The following is a 21075-nucleotide window of genomic DNA, read 5'->3' as shown; positions in this document are numbered from 1 at the left end:
CTCCCACCGAAAGTAACCTCACCTTCCTCTGAACTTCCACAGTACTTCACTTCCTTAGTGTCACTTGGGACTTTCAATCTAGTATTATACTTATTCTGCCCAGAATCATACTTACTGCTTTGACATTAAAAGGGAGTCTCCATAAACACCTGTTTGATAAGTGAGTGACTATGCTTAACAATCAAGAAGTTCATCTTCATCTGGTAAACTTTCATTGTGGAAATGTCCAAAAGGCACTTGGACTCAAGAACGACACATAAAATAGTAGGGCTAAGGAATGCCCACCACAGATAAAATTTTCTGGACTAATTTGACACATATATGTAAATAATCTGAGAGAAATTCTCAAACAGAAGCACTGGAATAAAGATATAACTTCCCAAGGTAACTGAAAGAAGCCTGAATTATATCGATTCCAGAATATTTGTTCAAAAATCAGTTTCATTATTTTATAATAACACAACGTTTTTTCCTAGCAAAACCTGAGGGCACTAGTATCAAGTTCCACTAACTTTCCTCTACTGTATTTCTAGTTAACTCCTTCTCCATTTTCGCTGCCACACTCAAAGTCCAGGTCCTCAATTTTTTCATGACCAGCCAACTTAAAAGTTCTCCTAATTTATCTCCTCTCCTACAGTTCCTTCTTTCCTTCACAGCAATACTTATTGGGCCATCCTGTGAGGCCTATTCTCCAGACACAACCTAGTTGAGAACTTGACACATGTACACGATTCATCACAACACTCAGTAGCATATATATAAGGGCCACAGTTGGCATTGAGAATTCCACGCAATGGGTAGGTCCCCTGGCCTCCAGAGAACACAACCTATACAGTCTCCCTCAAAAACTATTCTCATCCACTCCTCCCTCCCACTGTCTTTGTTCATCTTGGATAAGATGATTGGATAAGGCCTTCTGTTTAACTGCCATATGTCATACACTGACTTCGTCTCTAATTTCTCTCCAACTTACTTCCTGAGCTAGTCCAGACAATATGCTTGTTGTAACCTGGAAATGACTTACCAGTACCTTTGTTCATTTTAACTATCAGCACAATCCTCCCAACTTTCTCTTCGCTAATTCAGATGTACCACCAACCTCAAGTCCCTTTCTTTGTATGTATTGGGATGCAACTATATGTTTTGTTGTTTTTTTTTTTTCAGCTCATGACTGGCCTTATTTCTTTTGTATTTGTCTCACGATACTTTTGCAGTGTTTCCTAACTAAGGGTGTATCACAACCACCTATGAAGCTTCTGAAAAATACAAAGGCCTTGAGACTACCCCATGAAAGGCTCCTCAGTTAAGTCTGAGATGGGAGCTGGACAACTTTATTCCTAAAAACCCCTCTGGTGATTCTGATGCACACCAACCTGAGAACCACTGATTTATTACAATGCTCCCTAGGCAGCATTCACTTCTTATTAATTCATGCAATGAAGCTCATAAATAACTTTTCTCTAAATAGCCTAACCAGATATCAACCCCTAGACTAAACTAGCTCTGTTCCAAGTGCAACATGTGGTTTTAAGATTTCATTTCCTGAAGTATTCCATGGGGGGACACTATTACTCTGCCTCTTTACATTGTTTCCTATTTGTTGAAAAATGGAGGTCTGGAATGCAGCCATGTTAGACAACACTACTTAAGAATGTACTCTGGAGTCTTAGATTAAAATTAGTTACAAAAAGAACAAGAACAATATAGAACTAGATATTCTGAATGAATACTGCATTCTTACTGAATAGATTCTTACTAAATCTATACAGAACGAAATTGAGGAATTTAGTCGGTGGGGTCCCCCCCCCCCTTCCTAATTATCAGTCTCTTGAACTGGCTGAGAAGGACCCCTAAAGACTGAGGTAGACTTTCAGCTGCTAAAGTGCCACTAGTGCATTACAGTGCTCTAATCAGACAAGTAAACCAAGCCCCACCCAGACCCACAGTTGCCTCCCAAGCTGCCAACTACCCTGACATACACTATTTACACAGCTCAGTGGGGGAACAGTATGAACTTTTTCCAAAGTTGTCCCTTAGAGGCAGCAGGGGTCTGAGTGAGTCACCCACCCAGGGTGGGAAAGAAGTGTGATATTAGTCAGGGAAGTGTTAGGAGACTGGTCACAGCACCTCTTTTCCCATTTCAGAAGTGAGCTCCGCCTCCCCTAAGAACCACCTCTGTTATTAGTCACAGCTGTGGGCTACAGAGGTCTGCAGAGCCACTCAGCCACCCAGCAAAGTTGTGGGTTGGGGAGGAGACGCCCCGTTCTCCTCTCCGGCAGGGGCCTCTCTCCGGCAGGGGCCGCAGATCCCAGATTCCACAGGCCTCTCCCAACACTCCATCTTGCTTCCTGCCCGGAGGAGGGGCGGAGGAGGAGGGCCCCCAAGTCTAGAAAGGCCCCAGAAGGAGGAACCCGTTTGACAGCAGGTAAAGCCAGGTGGAAATCTCCACGGGAGGGAATAAAATGAAAGGCCGCAGGGTGAAGCAAAAGTGGAAAAGGGACTCGGGGTCATGAATTATTGCATAAAGAAATATAAAGAAATTACCCGGTGTTTGAGAGTGCCAGAGGTGTGAGCAGAAGTAGAAATGCCTAGGAAGGAAGGAGGAGACCGAGAGACGAGTGGCAAGTAAGACAAGTAGACAAAAGAGCCCGACTCGGGGAGCGCGGGGGGGAAGGGTGGTGGGTGAGGGAGGTCTCCGGGTGAGGGGCAAAAGTATTAGAAAGGTGAACAAGGCCGCTCAAATAAGAATCCCTCGAAGGAAAGGCAGGGGAGCGCGCCCGCACATAGGCCAGACTGGGGAGGCCTAAGAAGGAACTGAGAGCAAGACTGTCAACGCGAGGGGCGACAGCCTGCTGAGTGAAAGGGGCCATCAGACACCCTAACAACTATCCTTTACTGAGCGCCTACTGTGGGTCACAAGCTGCGCTAGGCACTTTACAAATACCACCTCGCTGAATCTTCACAACAAACCCGCAAGGCAGGCATTATTATGATTGCCCCCATTTTATGGATGAAGAAACTGAGGCCCAGAGAAGCATAGGGGCTCGCTCAAGGTCACAGAGTGGGGGGAATTGGGATTCGAACCCACGGCCATCTGGCTGCAGAACCCACGCGCAAAGCCACAGGCATCAAGCCGGCAAAGGGGAGCCATTGGAATGTCTCCTCACCCCGCTCCCCACTCCAGGCCTAGCGCGCTCACCCGGACAAGGTTGCTGACTGCCGCCTGCACAGCGGCCACCGGCGCGGTGAGGTCAGGGATGGCTTTGCCGTCCACCTCGCCTTCCTCGTGCATGATCACCAGGTGGGAGATTTGCTGCGCCACCGGCTCCAAAATGCTCTCGATCGTGCGCGTATGAAACACCGGCATCGCGGCGGCAAGCAGGAGGCGGCGAACCGCTGGCTACAGAGAATTGGGAACGGCTGGGCCGGGAACCGGCAAAAAGACCGACTGCGAGCAGCAACTACGGAGTCGGGGCTTCCCTCGGCGTAACCAGCCCCGCGGGCGCCCCGCCCTCTCATGTAGCCGCGCCCAATGGCAGCACCATTTAGACCGGGTCCGCCACTCCTATTGGTCCCACTTCAAGATGCTCCGCCCTCGCTACCGCGCCGCCAAGAACCCGCCCCGCCCCCATTCCCAAGGGAGGGGCCTGGGATTGGGGCTGCGCCGCAGGGATTGCGACCGGATTCCGGAGACCTAACGCGGGGCGCTCCTTATAAGGGCATGGTGGGAGCGGAGCGTGCGGCTGGAATCAGCAGCCCCGCCCCCAGGAGCCACCTCCCGCCAGGGCTCTGCAGAGCTCCGCCCCTCTGCAGAATCACCTCAGCGGGGCGGGGTCTCCTCACCTCCCGCGGCTCGGGAGTCTCAAGAGATCAGGGTCTCCCCGCCCCCTCCTCAACTTTTCCCTTCGCACAATTCCCTCAAAATACTCTTTCCATTTCCTCTCAGTAATACGTGGAAATATTTTTGGTAAAACATTCATATAACAGGAATGCACATGTAACATGAGTGTCCCATTCATTCACACACACACACTCCACCCACTCCCTTCCTCAGAGATTTTCACTGTTAATAGTTTAATGTGTAGCCTTCTAGACTTTTGGGTATTCATTTTCTTGTACATGTATATTTTCTAAGTAAGTGGGATTAAACATTTTCCTGGAATTTGATATTTTCCCCCTTAATTAAAACCCCCTGGTTATCTTTCATCATTGATAAATATAGGTCTAACTTCATTCTTTTTTAATGGCTGCATGGTATTCCATTGCATTAAATCAAACAATTTATATAACCAATTTCCTACTAGTGGACATTTAGATTAAATTCTGTTTGTCAGTATCAAAAAACAATTCTGCATGACCAGCATTGTGTTGTGCACGTGTGTAAATATCTAGGACAGAAACCTAGAAAGGAAGTAAAAATGAAAAGGTTTTATCAAAAGTTTTACATTTTGATACAACCAAATTACCTATTCCTCTCACAGCACACTTTATATTAAAGACATCTTGTGAATATATCTCTGATTCTCTTTCACCCAAACTTTCCCATTCCAAGGTAACACTTTCACTAATACCACCAAGCTGACATTCCTCAAGTCAAATGAAACTATTTCTCAAGGTCCCACATTTTCCAAGAGGCTAAACTATGTGTGTTTTCCTGTGCAATTTTTGAAGCTATTTTTGTCTGGTAATATATATCCCCTATTTCTACTCTGCATGTTGCCAAATCCTGCATTTTTTTCTTCTCATAATATCGTCACTGTTTGGCTACTACTTCCATATCCTTATAGGTAACAGAATTCTATATCTATTTTAAGCTAACATTTATTTATACTTTATAAGTTCTAGGCACTGTGTAAACCCTTATTCAAACTGAGGTATATGCAGTTTATACTACTTTATTCTCCCCCATTTTACAGATAAGGAAACTGAAGCTCTGTCGTTCATCTAAAGTTTCACCTAGGACCGGCTAAAGGTAAGGAAACCAAGCCAGGCATCTTCCCTTCCAATAGGCCTTCTTCCACAACCCTCAGCAGATGGGTGACCTCAAAAGACATGCTTACCTGAACACTGAGACTCACTAAGTAACTGCATCAAGGGAGGGAAAGAGACCCATGGCCACCTAACAGCTCTCAAACATGCTGTGGCCCTGATAGCTTGAGTTGGGAATGGCCACCATAATCCCTCACCTCTAGATGCTATGAGGAGCCCACATGGAATCCTGCCTAAGGCAGAAGGCAGAACAGAAACCAGCTGTGGTCACTGGACAGGAGTGGGAAAGAAAAGGTTAGTGGGGGCAGGGGACCAAGAGGCTGGGGGAGCAGGCTACCTAAAACCCATCCACAGGAGGTGGTGAGAGACAGGACCGTGCAAAAGTGGAGATTCCAAACCCCCGATGTATGCTCCATTGTCTCATTGGACTTCTAAAATACAAACTCAAAGATAAAGTTGGGGTTTTTTTTTTATTTTTTTTTATTTTTTGAGAAAGAGAGAGAAAGAAAGAGAGAACGAGTGGGGGAGGGGCAGAGAAAGAAGAGGAAAGAGGATCAGAAGCGGGCTCTGTGCTGACGACCGATATGGGGCTTGAATTCACGAACCATGAGATCATGACCTGAGCCGAAGTCAGACTCTTAACTGACTGAGCCACCCAGAGGCCCCTCAAAGATAAAACTATAAAAACTAAGACAATAACCCACGAGCATTACACCTCAAATGTGAAGCTCTTATGAGTGCAGGGCCCTGTGCAACCACCCCGGCCTGTGAACCTCACCCTAGTTACACAGCTAGTAACCATGTTAGTCTGACCATGACTAACTCTTGATTACTAAACAGCTCGCAGGAAATCCCTTGCCTGATGGATCCTCTCTTCAAAACTAATAACATTTTTGTCTAGTCTACCACAGCTACCAAAGCTGTTTTCTCTGCTTATCTCACGTAGTAATAGTAATATATGGGCAATGGAATTACATATGATCTTTTTTCTGTAATCCTTACTCTGCCCCCACTTTAATAATTATATACTTAAGTGTAGTTTAACACTTTCTTCTGGCCCATGTATTTCCTGCAAATCAGCAGCAAGACTCAGAGACTTAATCATGCAATAGACTTCTAACTGTAATATATCATCCCTGCCTCCAATTTTATACTCCCGGCTACTCCAGACTAACCATATTAACCTCCCTAAAATACCACATGGGATGTCCAAGCCACATGCTCCCCTCCATCCACATCCGTGTCCACGTCTGTCCACCTCCTCCCCCACACTCATGCACACCATCCAAAATCTTCCATGGCAACTTTTAACCTATGTTAACGTCAACGTCCTCCACAGTCTGTGTTCAGACCAACCTCCTTGCCTTCTCCTTCCTCATCCAGACCCACAGAAAGGTGGGTTAAATAGTGCAAAGAGCTGGAGTCATCTAGAGTTCAAGCCATAATCCCAGCTTCACAATTCGATTGGGATAGAACTCTGACAAGTAGCTTTTCTTCTCTCTCCCTGAATTTCTGTCTTTGTAAAAGTAGAATGATACCACCCTTATAGAGCTGATGTAAGGATTGTTAAATGAATTTGTGTAAAGCACCTAGGAGACCCTCAGGAAAAGGGAGCTGTTACTATGATTACAGCAGTCACAACAGTCACAAAATTGCCGGTGGAATTTTTCTTTTCAGCTTTTGCCTATATTTCTTTTCCAACTAAAACCTCTCTCTGGTTGTCTAAGTCTTATCTACTGTGGTAGGTAAAATTCTAAGATGTCTGTCTAGATTTCCTATCCCTGGTATAATCCTCAGAACTGCAAATGTAATGGACTTTATCTACACATGGTGATGTTATATAGCACAGTTGACCTTAAAATAAGGAGATTATCCAGGCAAGTCTGGCCTAATCACATCAGTCCTTTTTTTCTAAGTTTATTTATTTATTTTGAGAGAGAGAGAGAAAACGAGAAGGGGAGGGGCAGAGAGAGGGAAAGAGAGAGAATGCCAAGCAGGTTCTGCTCTGTCAGTGCAGAGCCCAATTTGGGGCTTGATCCCACAAACCATGATCATGACCTGAGCTGAAATCAAGAGTTGGACGCTTGGGGCGCCTGGGTGGCTCAGTCAGTTAAGCGTCCGACTTCAGCTCAGGTCATGATCTCTCGGTCCGTGAGTTCAAGCTCCGCGTCGGGCTCTGTGCTGACAGCTCAGAGCCTGGAGCCTGCTTCCGATTCTGTGTCTCCCTCTCTCTCTGCTCCTCCCCCGTTCATGCTCTGTCTCTCTCTGTCTCAAAAATAAATAAACATTGGGGCGCCTGGGTGGCGCAGTCGGTTAAGCGTCCGACTTCAGCCAGGTCACGATCTTGCGGTCCGTGAGTTCGAGCCCCGCGTCAGGCTCTGGGCTGATGGCTCGGAGCCTGGAGCCTGTTTCCGATTCTGTGTCTCCCTCTCTCTCTGCCCCTCCCCCGTTCATGCTCTGTCTCTCTCTGTCCCAAAAATAAATAAAAAACGTTGAAAAAAAAAAAATTTAAAAAAAAATAAATAAATAAATAAACATTAAAAAAAAAAGGGTTGGACGCTTAACCAACTGATCCTCCCAGGTGCCTATATTAGCCTCTTTAAAGCAAAGAGTTTTCTTCAGCTGGTCATGAGGTAGTTAAAGATTAGAACCACAGGAAGGATTTAACAAGCTGTCGATAGATTAAAGATGCAGGAAGTCACATGTCAAGGAATGCAGGCTGCCTCTAGGAACTGCAAGTAGACCCTGGCTGACAACAGGAAAACGTAGACCTCATTCCCACAGCTACAAGGAACTAAATTCTGACAGGTAGAATGATCTTGGGGGAGTGCCTGGGTGGCTCAGCTGGTTGAGCATCCAAGTGTTGACTTCAGCTCAGGTCGTGATCCCAGGCTCATGGGATTGAGCCCCTCCTCCACACCCAGTGTGAAGCCTGTTTAAGATTAAGATTCTCTCTTTCTCTCTCTCTTTCTCTCTCTCTCTCTCTCTCTCTCTCTCTCTCTCTGCCCCTGCCCTGTTCACGTGCTCATGCTCTTTCTCTCTCTGGAGAAGGAGAAGGAGAAGGAGGAGGAGGAGGAGGAGGAGGAGGAGGAGGAGGAGGAGAAGGAGAAGAGTGATCTCGGAAACAGATTTTCCCACAGAGCCCCCAGATGAGAACTCAGTCCATTGGATACCTTGATTTCAGAATGTGATAATGAACACTGAACCCAGCCACACCATAAAGGACAAACATCTGACCTTTACAACTGTGAGATGAACATGAGTGTTGTGAGGTAACTTGTTACATAGCAATAGAATACTAATGCACCTACCTTCAAGGTCTACTTCTTTTTTTTTTTTTTTTAATGTTTATTTTTGAGAGAGAGAGAGAGAGAGACAGAATGTGAGCAGGGGAGGGGCTGAGAGAGAGGGAGACACAGAATCTGAAGCAGGCTCCAGGCTCTGAACTGTCAGCACAGAGCCCAACACAGGGCTCGAACCCATGAACTGCGAGATCATGACCTGAGCCAAAGTAGGACACTCAACCGACTGAGCCACCCAGGCGCCCCCAAGGTCTACTAGTCCTTTCTATATGACTTCCTACCACAAAACCCTGGCATGAACTATTTATACAAACCCTTTTTCCTTCTTAAAACTTATCACAATTGCCCTTTTATTACATGACCACTTTACATTTCTCTCCTATTACAGAGACTGCTAAATGTCCCCCATACTTGTTCTGCTCTTTCTCCACAGTAATAGAACCCCAGATTTATAGCTGGGCACTTAGCCACACTGTTCCAATTTGACACATGGCAAGTTACAAAGCTTTGGTTTTCTCATCTCTAAAATAGGGATAGTAATCTTTTGGACCTTTTTTAATGGAAAGGGCTTAGCACAAAGTCAGCACGAGGAAAACATTAACAAAGGTCAATTCACAGCCTACACTAGACTAAGAAACTAAGTCACAAATAATGTGGTGAAGACCATGTTGTCATGTACCAAGCAGGAAGAGATCACGATAAGGACCCAAGGATAAAAAAGAGTTGATGGGACAGTGAAATCAGTGTAGCTGCAAAGGAAGAATGTTTGGTTAGGAAGGCACCTAGAGGTGGCAGCATGTTCTGGGACATGATTAAATTATAGTAGTCTACCCTTATGCACAGGAGAGTACATTCTAAGACCCTCAGTGGATATCTGAAACTGCAGATGGTATCGAACCCTATATACACTGGTTTTTTTCCTATGATAAAGTTTGATTTATAAATTAAGCACAGTACGAGATTAACAACAATAACTAATAATAAAAGAGGACAATTACAACAATATACTATAATAAAAGTTGGTGACTATGGTCTTTCTCTCAAAATATCTTGCCATGCGATATTCACCTTTCTTCTTGTGATGCTCTAAGATGATAAAATGCCTGCATGATGGGACAAATGAGGTGAAGGACATAGGTGCTGTGAGGAAGTGTAGGCTGCTATTGCCCTTCTGATGTCTGTCAGAAGGAAGAGCAGCTGCTTCGGGGCCACGGTGGACTGTAGGTCACTGAAAGCCCCCAAGTTGAAGCTTTGGATGAGGGGGACTAGTGTCATCAGACTAAAGTGAATGTTCACATGGCTCAAAGATAAGAATGAAAAGATAAATTTCCACAAGATTATAACCTGCAGAGGTTAAGGACTGTGTGACATTTGCTCGTGGTTGCAGCTGGCTCAACATCGCTCTGCCATATAATTAGTCTGAAGGCCACTAATGACAGGGTACATTGTAAGATATGTAAAAATTTAGCATTTCTCGGTAAAAAATAATTGAGGAAGAGTTTTATTTTTAATGTTTATTTATTTATCTTGAAAGAGAGGGTGGGGGAGAGGCAGAGACAGGGTGACAGAGAATCATAAGCAGGCTTCACACTGTCAGTGCAGAGCTGGACACGAGGCTTGAACTCACGAATTGTGAGATCATGACCTGAGCCAAAATCAAGACTCGGACGCTTAACTGAGCCATCCTGGTGCCCCAGGGGAAGAGTTTTTGATGATGGCAATTATTTCACACAGTGCCCCATAGCATGGGAAGCTTTAAATTCTTCTAAGTCCGTAGCAGTTCTCCAGGTTACGTGAAAAACAGGAAATACAGCTCTCTTTTATTACACAGACTGGGAAATTGAGACATAGTAGCAACTGTCAGTATGAATACAATATGTGGAAATTTTAATCAGGGAGAGAGCTGGGTATAAAATCTAAGTCTTCTGTATTTAGTTGTTTAGTTTAGTTTCTATGCTCTCCTAATTAGTTTTCGGACTGCTCTATGTCAGTTATGGGCCTGAGGATTGGCTTATACCTTCTCAATACTCTCTAGTATACTTCACGCCCACTTTGGTAAATCTACAATTTACACACACACACTGCATCCCCCAACTCACACAGATGTACCTTCTCTGTTTATACCATCTCACCAACCTCTTCCCCACACTGTCCCCACATCAGAACCACACAGTGGCTCAATCAGTAGTTCTTTCTTTCTTCCCCAAATGCTACATGTACACCACACTCCTCCCTCCACCCCCACCCAAAACCACAACCACTTCCCCCATCACTTTGAAAACAGCAGGGCTCTTCTCTTTTCTTCTTTGTTACCCTTAACTTTATTGAGGTATAATTAACAAAACATACACACATACACACACACACACACACACACACACACACACACACATATATATGCTATACAATGTAGTGTTTTGATATATATTCATACTGTGAAATGATTACTACAATCAAGCTATTTCACACATTCACATAGTTAACATTTTTTCTTGTGAGAATACTTAAAATCTACCCTTTATAAATATACAATACATTATTATTAACTATAGTTATCATGCTGTATGTTAGATCTCTAAAACTTATTCATTTTATAACTGGAAGTTTGTACCCTTGACAAACATCTCCCCATTTCTCCCACTACCCCCCACCCCCTGGTAATCACGCTTCTTTCTTTTCTTTTTCTTTTTTTTTTTTTACTTTTTTTAAAAAATTGGAGTACAAATATCTCTTCAAGATGTAGATTTCATGTCTTTTGGATTTATAACCAGAAGTGGGATTGCATTATCCAAAGAAGATATCTAAGCGGACAACAGGTATATGGAAAGGCACTCAACATCACTAATCATCAGGGAAATGCAAATCAAAACCACGTTGAAATATCACTTCACATCTGTTAGGATGTTTATTATCAAAAAGCCAAAAAATAGTAAGTGTTGGCAAGGATGTGGAGAAAAGTGAATCTTTATTCCCTGTTGGAAATGTAAATTGGTACAGGCATTATGGAAAACAGGAGGGAGGCTCTTCAAAAAATAAAAAATAGAACTATCTTATCCTGATCTTTTCCTTTATTCACCAATTTTTTAAAAATTCAGTATGGATTTAAATCATTTTCAGCTTCACATTTTTCCAGTGTTCTCACTTTTTTATTGCACTTCAACCTTCTACTCTGTGAGAAAGCTACAAAGAAGGTTATTAAAAATTACGTAAAATTTCGGCTCCCAGAGATAGCTACTAATAACATTTTAATATATTACCTTTCAGGCTTTTCTCTGCCCATATATATTTTTATGTGTGTGTTCATTTTTTTCTCACACAAATTTTTTACTGAGATAATTTACACACCATAAAATTTACCCTTTTAAAGTATAGTGTTCAATTTTTATTCCTGCTATTTTCACCTCAACATTATTATATCAAGAACATGTGCTCATGACATTGAATATTCTCCAAAACTTTATTTTTTAGAGTTTATAGCCATTTTAAAGTATGCAAGAATCATAATTTATTTAAACATCTTATTGGACATTTAAGTTGTCTCCAACTTTTCATTATTGTAAATAATCCTTTGAAAAATAGTCTTGTATTTTTATTTTTATAGACATAGAATTATTGTTTTAACACATTTTTACTTATGAGAGGGGCAAATGCTACTGTTTGCCTACCCAATAGACATTCTCTCCTTCATCCTTAGTTTGTAGAATCTCATAGTTTGGAGAGGTGTATTAGTTATCTATTGCTGTCTATAAACTACTCCGAAACAGGAGCACCTGGGTGGCTCAGTCAGTTAAGAGTCGGGCTTTGGCTCAAGTCATGATCTCATGGCTCATGAGTTCCAGCCCCATGTTGGGCTCTGTGCTGACAGCTGAGAGCCTGAAGCCTATTTCAGATTCGGTGTCTCCCTCTCTCTCTGCCCCTCCCCCAGTCATGCTCTGTCTTTCTCTCCTTCAAAAAGAAATAAACATTATAAATTACTCCAAAATAATCCTTTATTCTCTCTCATGTTTTCTATGGCTCAGGAATTTGGAAGTGGCTTGGCTGGGAAGTTCTAGCTTAGAGTCTCTCATAATGTTGCAGTCAGCTGGGGTCATCTCCAAGCTCCTTCAGTCACACGTTTGATGCCTGGACTGGGAAGATTAGAAAAACTGGGGTCTTACATGGTAGAGCCTTTCAAAAATCCCTTTCTATTTCGAGGCACCTGGGTGGCTTAGTTGGTTAAGCATAGGATTCTTCATTTTGGCTCAGGTCATGATCTCATCATGAGATCAAGCCCCGCATCAAGCTCTGTGCTGGGTGTAGAGCCTGCTTAAGATTCTCTCTCTCTGCCTCCCTAGACCCATCTCCCACTCATGCTCTATCTTCTCTCTCAAAAAAAGAAAGAAAGAAAGAAAGAAAGAAAGAAAGAAAGAAAGAAAGAAAGAAAGAAAGAAAGAAAGAAAGAAAGAAAAGAGGGGTGCCTGGGTGGCTCAGTCAGTTGAGCGTCCGACTTCCGACTTCGGCTCAGGTCATGATCTCACAGTTTGTGAGGTCGAGCCCTGCAACGGGCTCTGTGCTGACAGCTTAGAGCCTGGAGCCTGCTTCGAATTCTGTGTCTCCCTCTCTCTCTGCTCCTCCCCCGCTCATGCTCTGTCTTTCTCTCTCCTTCAAAAATAAATTTAAGACAAAATTAAATTAAAAAAAGAAAGAAAGAAAGAAAGAAAAGAGAGAGAATCTCTTTCTATATCTATGTGGTCCCCTCACCATTATCTCTCAAACACGCTTACTTCAGGGTAGCCAGACTTCTTATATAGGACTCAGTACTTCAAAAAGCACATCTCTCAAGAGATCAAGAGCTAGGCAGAAGCTGTATCACCTTTTCTAACTTAGTCGTGCAAATCACAAATATCATCTCCCACCTGAATCATACATAGATAGGCCCACCCAGATTTCAGAAAGGGAACATGGACCTCATTTCTTCCTTGATGTAAAAGTATCAGTCACATTTAAGGAGACATTTGGAAAATCTAACCTGCCAGAAAAGCAAAAATGCTCAGAGAAGGTGGAACCCTACCCAAACCTAAGGGATGAACTATGCTTTGTCTAAACCAATTATGGTAATCCCACTCTTTATTGTTAGTATAAAAGACACTGCTAGCTGTCCACCTAAAATGTATTTATCCTTCCTCCTATCAGAACCCAGCTAAACATACTAAATTACCCAAGCTTTCCTGCAGCTAGGATAGCCAAGTGATAAATTCTGCCTTAATGAAACGAAGCTAAGAGATCTAGTAAAGCTTCCATTTTCCTAATGTAAGTCCTTGCCCCTTTCTGATACACAAGAATATAGCTCCAGGGATAGTTCTTGACAGGCATGGGCCAATCAATACTGTCTATCCACCTGCTCGTAGTGTTTGGTTCAGGAATAAGTATTTGACTCAATTTGGCCCAACATGAGAAAGAGTGACTCTCAGGTCTCAGGTGTAGGAGCTACCAAAGACATGCTTTCTTTTTCCTTCAAGGCATGATATGAAAGCAGGAAGCATCTGCATCATTTTTATTTCATTAGGAAAAAGTTTGGAGCTCTGGGGAACACCACAGGAGCTTGAATTTGAAGGCAACACCAAGAAGTGAGAGAGAGACAGAGAAATTTGTCTTCAGTGAAATTTTTATTTTGGACTCAATCCTCACCTAAAGCCAGACTGACCTCAGGATTTTTCATTTACCGAATATATTGGTCAGGGTTCTCTTGAGAAACAGAGCAAGTAGGAACCAAAGAGATTTATTATAAGGAATTGGCTCATGCCATTATAGAGGAAGACAAGTCCTAAGATCTGCAGGATGATTGGCAATCTGGAGACCCAGGAGAGGAATGTTTTAGTTCTAGTCTAAGTCTGAAGGGCTGAGAACCAGGAGGGTTGATGGTGTAATTCCTGTCAAAGGGTGACAGGCTCAAGGCCCAGAAAAAAAAACCTGTTTCACTTTTAGTCCAAAGGCAGGAAACAAGCTAATGTCCCTGTTGGAATTAGTGAGGAAAGAAAGAATTCTCTCTTACTTGGGGGAGGGTCACTCTTTTTGCTTCATTCAGGCCTTCAATTGATTGGATGAGGCCCACTCACATTAGAGGGCAATCTGCTTTACCGAGTCTACCAATTTAAATGTTAGTTTCATCCAAGAATACTCTCACAGAAACACTCTGAATAACATTTGACCAAATATCCAGGCACCCCATGGCCCAGGCTAGTTGACACCAATTTAACCAGCACACTGAGCAAATTAATCCCTCTTGTGGTTTAAAACAGTTTGATTTGGGTTTTCTTTCACTTGCAACCAAAAAGGCTACATTGATATAGGGAATCTACTCTGTGCCAGACTGTGCCAAGTTCACCAAAACAGCAAGACAGACCTTCCAGTCTAGCAACATATGTAGGAAGACCACTGCTTTTTTTAAATTTCTTTAAGTAATCTTTATGCCAAAAGTGGGGCTCAAACTCACACAACCCTGAGATCAAGAGTCACACATTCCACCGACTAACCCAGCCAATTGCCTCCAAACCGTTGTGTTTTTTTGTAAAAATGGTATTAAAAGATAACATTCGGATGACCGCCAAGTTGGTTGACATCTTGACTACAACCTCATAAGAGGAGAGACCCTGAACCAGAACTACCTGGATAAGCTACTCCTAAGTCCTTGACCCACAGATATTTATCTGATATAGTAACCATTTTTGTTGTTTCACAGCATTAAGATTTCAGGTATTTTTTTACACAGGAATAGATGTGTACTAGGCCCCTTCCACAAACATATCCACTAATCTGACCTTTATCATCATCATAAGTTAGCTTTACCTGTTCTTGAAATTTATGTAATTGAATTCATACAGGATACACTCATTTGTTCCTGGCTTCTTCCACTCACTGTTATATCTGTGAGATTCACCATATGCTTACATCTAGAAATAGTCTGTTCTTTGTTATTGTTGTATAGTATTTTATTTCATAAATATACCAAAATATATCTTTTCTACTGTTAGTGGAAATTTAATTTTTTCCCACATTTTGACTATATAAATAAAACTTCTATGAACAATCATATATGTCTTTTGGTTGGACACATATATACTCATTTTTCTTGAAAGCCACTTGAAAAACTGTTTTAATGTTTATTTTTGAGAGAGAAAGAAAGCGCCAGCACATGCAAGTGAGGGAGGGGCAGAGAGAGAGGGGGGAACAGAGGATTGGAGCAAGCTCTGTGGTAACAGCCGAGAACCCCATGTGGGGCTCGAACTCAGGAACCATGAGATCATGACCTGAGTCAAAGTTGGATGCTTAACCCACTTAGCTACCCAGGTGCCCCGTGGAAGCCATTTTTAAAATGTAACATTTCTGGGATGCCTGGGTGGCTCAGTCGGTTAAGCATCCAAGAGCCCCATATTGGACTCTGTGCTGACAGCTCAGAGCCTGGAGCCTGCTTCAGATTGTGTCTCCCTCTCTCTCTGCCCCTCCCCCACTCACACTCTGTGTGTGTGTGTGTGTGTGTGTGTGTGTGTGTGTGTGTGTCTCTTTCAAAAATAAATAAATGTTTTAAAAATTTTTTTAAAGTAATATTTCTTGCTTCCAACTTTCCTATACTACTGCTTACTCTGATATTTTACTTATTAGCCTCTCCTGCTGTTCTTTTGAAAATGACTGAAAACTCAACCTTATCTTTTAAACATTTCCAAACAATCTTTATTTTTTTTTAAGTTTATTTATTTATTTTGAGAGAGAGAGAAAGAGCACACGTGTGCACACAAGCACAGGAGGGGCAGAAAGAGAGAATCCCAAGCAGGCTCCATGCTATCAGTGCAGAGCCCAACATGGGGCCTAAATCCATGAACCTTGAGATCATGACCTGAGCTGAAACCAAGAGTCAGATGTTCAATCAACTGAGCCATCCAGATGCCCCTCCAAACAACATTTAATTTGTAAATTTTAACTACTTATAATGGCAAAGGAATAATCAGAGGACATTGTTTTCTTAGCTGTGTGGAGAAAGGGTTCCTCCTATCTCCCTCATTCCCATGGGTTTTTGTAATCCATCAAAAAAGAACTTTCAGTCCTCCTAGATTCTTATGTACAGAGAACTTCTTTCAGCAATATTTTTGCAGATCCAAGAATTGCGCTGTGAGTAAAACTACTACATAACAAAATTGATGAATGGCTAATTTTTGCATATGCCAGCAATTCTCAAACTTTTTGGTCTCAGGATCTCCATATACTTTTTTCTTTTTTAAGATCTCTGTATATTTCTTTTTGTTGTTGTTGTTTATTTATTTTTGAGAGACAGAGAGAGATAGAGCACGAGCAGAGGAGGAGCAGAGAGAGAGGGAGACACAGAATCTGAGGCAGGCTTCAGGCTCCAAGCTGTCAGCACAGAGCCCGTCGCGGGGCTCAGACTCACCGACCACGAGATCATGACCTGAGCTGAAGTTGGATGCTTAACCGACTGAGCCTTCCAGGCATCTCTAGGACCTCTGTATATTTCTAAAAATTATTGAGGACTCCAAATATCTTTTGTTTATGTGATTATACTTATCAGTATTTACTGCTTTAAAGAAATTGATAAAACTTTTATATATTTATTAATTAATTTTTTAAAATAATGATAAACCCATCATGCATTAACATAAATAACATATTTTAATTGTTTTTATTTGAGAGAGAGAGAGAGCTGCAAGCAGGGTAAAGGGACAGAGGGAGTGAAAGAACCCCAGGCAGGTTCCATACTCAGCATGGAGCCCAATGTGGGACTTGATTCCATGACCCTAGGATCATGACCTGAGCCAAAATCAAGAGTCAGTCACTCAACCAACTAAGCCACCCAGGCACCCCAGAATAATATATTTTTATGAAAAATAATGTGGACCTCCTGAAAGTATCTCAGACACTCAAAGCAGTCCCTGGACTATGCTACGAGAACCACTGGTCTGTGCTGATGCATTCTTTGCCCCTATCATATCACTTTGTATAAACCATCTTTTATTTTGACTTCTCAGCATCACATTCATCTTTATTTGGTGACAAAACCCTTATTTCCTAAAGAGAACCTATTCAAGATGGTTGAGATGAAGTTGACCACACCCCTTTCTCACCCAGTGATATGCATGTGATGCATGATTGCCTAGAGCTTCTTGGGAACTCTCATGCTGAGCTATTAGAAAATTATTTCTCTCCCTCTCTCTCTCTCTCTCCCCCTGTCTCTCTCTTTCTGTCACTCACTCCCTGTCTTCCCTCTCTACCTCCAGGTTGCAAATCATGTTTTAGGAAAGCCTAAAAACAACTTTCTTCCCCATTAAGTGGAGGCAGCCTTCTAAGAAATGAAAAGCCCCAATCCCTGATGACATCATTTGAATTATTGGAACAAGCCAGGACTGAAAAAATCTCTCCTCCCTCTTCTCAGTTGTGTTAGCCAGTTTGCTAAAGTTTGGTCTTTGTCCCTGACAAGTGAAGGAACACTGCTTAATACACATTGATAACATTTATGCATCAATCACAGCCTTCAACATTTAAATATAACATGAGAATTTCAGACATTGTGGTAGGACAACAGGCAAAACATTTAGGTGGTATGGAGTCTTCCAGATATTTATTTCTAAAATGTGGGTACACCTCAGAATCAACTAAGGGAGCTTTTTCAAAATACAAACTTCTAGACCCTGCCCAAAATACTCTGACTCAGTTGATGGAGCCAAAGAATATGTATTATTAGTAAGGTCCCTTGGTGATTCTGACACAATCAGTACAAGATCTGGCATTTGATAAACACTAATCTAGAAAACTATCGATTCCATCTGTAAGAACAATATACAGTATGGATTTCTATGCTTCTATAAATAAAACTTCTTTGGCTAGTACAGGAATGCCATGATTTTCAGAAATTCACTTAAGAGAAATCCTGGAATTTATAAATTAGGTAAAATATTCACACAAAGCATGGCACCCATGCACTTCCCATCCCCTTTCAGCTAAGACCATTTAAGAGTTCTTTGCTATCTTCTTCAAATTTCTATCTTATCCACATCTTTACCAACTAAGCTGTTAACTGTATGTATTAACATACACACATAATATATAACACTGTACAGTATTTGGCAATTCAGCATTTTGCCAATCAATAACAGACATCATTCAAACGTGCAAAAAGCCACTAATAAGGACAGCAGCTTGAACACCATTAGGCTGGGCACCAAAGCAAAATCTAGGAAACTCAGGCAGAAGTTTCTAATTATTTGATCATTATCAAACTTTAGCTGATCTAAAATGGTAGGGAAGACTTTGAGAGAAAATCTTCAAGTCCCCACCCTCAGAAATGTTTGGAAATGGTATTTGCAAATAAGGATTTTGTATATGATAATTATGAAAGTTTTGTGTTGTATTCCTTCAATAAAATGTATTGCTTTTTTCACACAAAGAGGTATTATCTTACTAAATTTATTTCTAGGTATTCGTAGTATGTTGATAACTGGAACAGCTTTTGAAATTACCCTTTCTAGGAAATTATTTATAATTTAAAGAAAGGCTATTTTTAAATTTACCATAAGATAAATTCTCTTATTGGCTGTGAATAAGATGTATTTTTGATAGTCTCTTGGGTTTTCCTGTTATGTAATCATGTCATCTGAAAAATCAAATTCATGTTGCCACTTTATTTGCAATATTTATTCCTGTATATCTTATTTTCTTATCTTTTTAAAAATTTTATGTTTTTTTAAATTTACATCCGAATTAGTTAGCATATAGTGCAACAATGATTTCAGGAGTATATTCCTTAACGCCCCTTACCCATTTAGCCCATCCCCCCTTCCACACCCCCTCCAGTAACCCTCTGTTTGTTTTCCATATTTATGAGTCTCTTATGTTTTGTCCCCGTCCTTGTTTTTATATGATTTTTGCTTCCCTTCCCTTATGTTCATCTGTTTTGTCTCTTAAATTCCTCATATGAGTGAAGTCATATGCTATTTGTCTATCTCTGACTGGCTAATTTCACTTAGCATAATACCCTCTAGTTCTATCCACATAGGTGCAAATGGCAAGATTTCATTCTTTTTGATTGCCAAGTAATACTTCATTGTATATATACACACCACATCTCCTTTATCCATTCATCCATCGATGGACATTTGGGCTCTTTCCATACTTTGGCTATTGTTGATAGTGCTGCCATAAACATGGGGGTGAAAGTGTCCCTTCGAAACAGCACGCCTGTATCCCTTGGATAAATACCTAGTAGTGCAATTGCTGGGTCGTAAGGTAGTTCTATTTTTAGTTTTTTGAGGAACCTCCATACTGTTTTCCAGAGTGGCTGCACCAGCTTGCATTTCCATCTTATTTTCTTATCTTATTGCATTAGCTACAACCTTCAATATATCAATTTAGTGATGTTGATAGTCATCTCTTTTTTAATGATAATTACCTTAGTATGTCACCACTTAATATCATTTTACTCTTTGTTTGATATACAGTAAAGATTATATTTTCGTCAGAATATAAATTAGTCACCTGAATGATTTCAATGAGGCATGTATCCATTAAGAATGCTTTTAGCTACAAATAATAGAACCCTAAGACTGGCATAAACAAATAGGAAGTTAACTTCCAAGTTTGACCAAGACAGAGTAACAGGGACCAGATTTACCCTCTTACCTAAAAACTAAAGAAAAACCACACAAAACATTTGAAACAATCATTTTCAAACATTAGCCAATAGGCAGTGCATGGTAGTAACACCTGAAAGAAGAGAAACAAGCAGTGGGAGCTTTACAATTGCTCTGGCTCATTGCCAGGGAGGAGGAACCCAGAATCCATAGTGTCCCAGAGTTGGAAAAGTTTTGCTAGGAGTACAGGCAGGTCAGTGTGAATCAAAACTTGAACAGGGATGCCTGGGTGGCTCAGTCGGTTAAGTGGCTGACTCCTCATTTCGTCTCAGGTCATGATCTCATGGTCGTGAATTCAAGCCCTGTGCCCAGCTCTACGCTGACAGTGTGAATCCTGCTTGTGATTCTCTCTCTCTAATCTCTCTACCCCCCCCCCACTTGTGCTCTCTCCCTCTCTCAAAATAAATAAACTTTAAAAATATTTTTAAAAGACTTGAACAAAAAAGCCATGTTTTGCATAGATAGTAGAGTATCTGACACAATCCAAGGATAAGATGTGCAGCCCAGCCTCATAAGACACAGAACAAAAGGGATCCAGGAGTAGTCAAGTACAATAGCAGGTATCTTCTCTGTGCCTTCTTCTGGAGCCCCTTGGTCTCCTGGGCATCTGCTTCATTCTCCACCCTCTGTAGTCTGAATTACTTTACTTTTTCATCCATAGTCTGGAAAATAACTGTCCAAACTCTCTTTGTTGTCTCTCCATTTGTCTCACAAGCATTTTCCCTAATAAATTTGTTGCACATTTAATAGCATCTTGATTTGCTTTTCAATGGACCTGAACTAACAGATCAGTATCAATATATTCTGGTTTATTCAGTCTTAAAAATTATAATGTGAAGGGCAATAATAGCCCAGAGCTATCATTGTGTACAGTCATTCCTCCAACGTGAGGTGAAGTTCATGTCTGTGGTCTCTCCTGCAGTCCTCAGCGTTCCTTCCTAAAAAACAAACAAACAAATAAAAAGTTTTACACTACTACCCAAGAATGAGTAACACTTATAGGCATAGGGCAGCCTAGATTCATGGAAGAAAGAACAGTTTCCCCTTCAAGGACACTAAAGATACACCCAATTTACATGATCAAACACATAACTTCCTGATTGAAAACCACT

The 21075-nt window shown here is 41.6% G+C and overlaps 1 protein-coding gene and 1 long non-coding RNA gene across 5 annotated transcripts in view; one reads left to right on the top strand and one right to left on the bottom strand.

Moving 5' to 3' along the window:
* VCL (vinculin) overlaps positions 1–3481 on the bottom strand; it is a 110254-nt gene extending 106773 nt beyond the window's left edge. The window contains exon 1 of one of the 3 annotated variants that reach the window (XM_019444611.2): positions 3200–3481. In XM_019444611.2, the coding sequence (XP_019300156.1) occupies positions 3200–3367 (168 nt within the window). In that variant the 5' untranslated portion in view covers positions 3368–3481. The remainder of the gene's footprint in view (positions 1–3199) is intronic. The other 2 variants (XM_019444610.2, XM_019444612.2) reach the window with 2 other exon arrangements.
* Positions 1–21075, top strand: part of LOC109264434 (uncharacterized) — a 76000-nt gene that overhangs the window by 39880 nt on the left and 15045 nt on the right. For both annotated transcript variants that reach the window (XR_008424839.1, XR_002078722.2), the window contains exon 3: positions 4917–4972. This is a non-coding gene — a long non-coding RNA (uncharacterized LOC109264434). The remainder of the gene's footprint in view (positions 1–4916; positions 4973–21075) is intronic.

The sequence above is a fragment of the Panthera pardus genome, unplaced genomic scaffold (assembly GCF_024362965.1).
Source record: "Panthera pardus isolate Hobbes unplaced genomic scaffold, ASM2436296v1 HiC_scaffold_22, whole genome shotgun sequence".
Taxonomy (NCBI): Eukaryota; Metazoa; Chordata; class Mammalia; order Carnivora; family Felidae; genus Panthera; species Panthera pardus.
The sequence above is the reverse complement of the archived record's forward strand: the minus strand, read 5'-3'. Positions and strand labels throughout refer to the sequence as shown.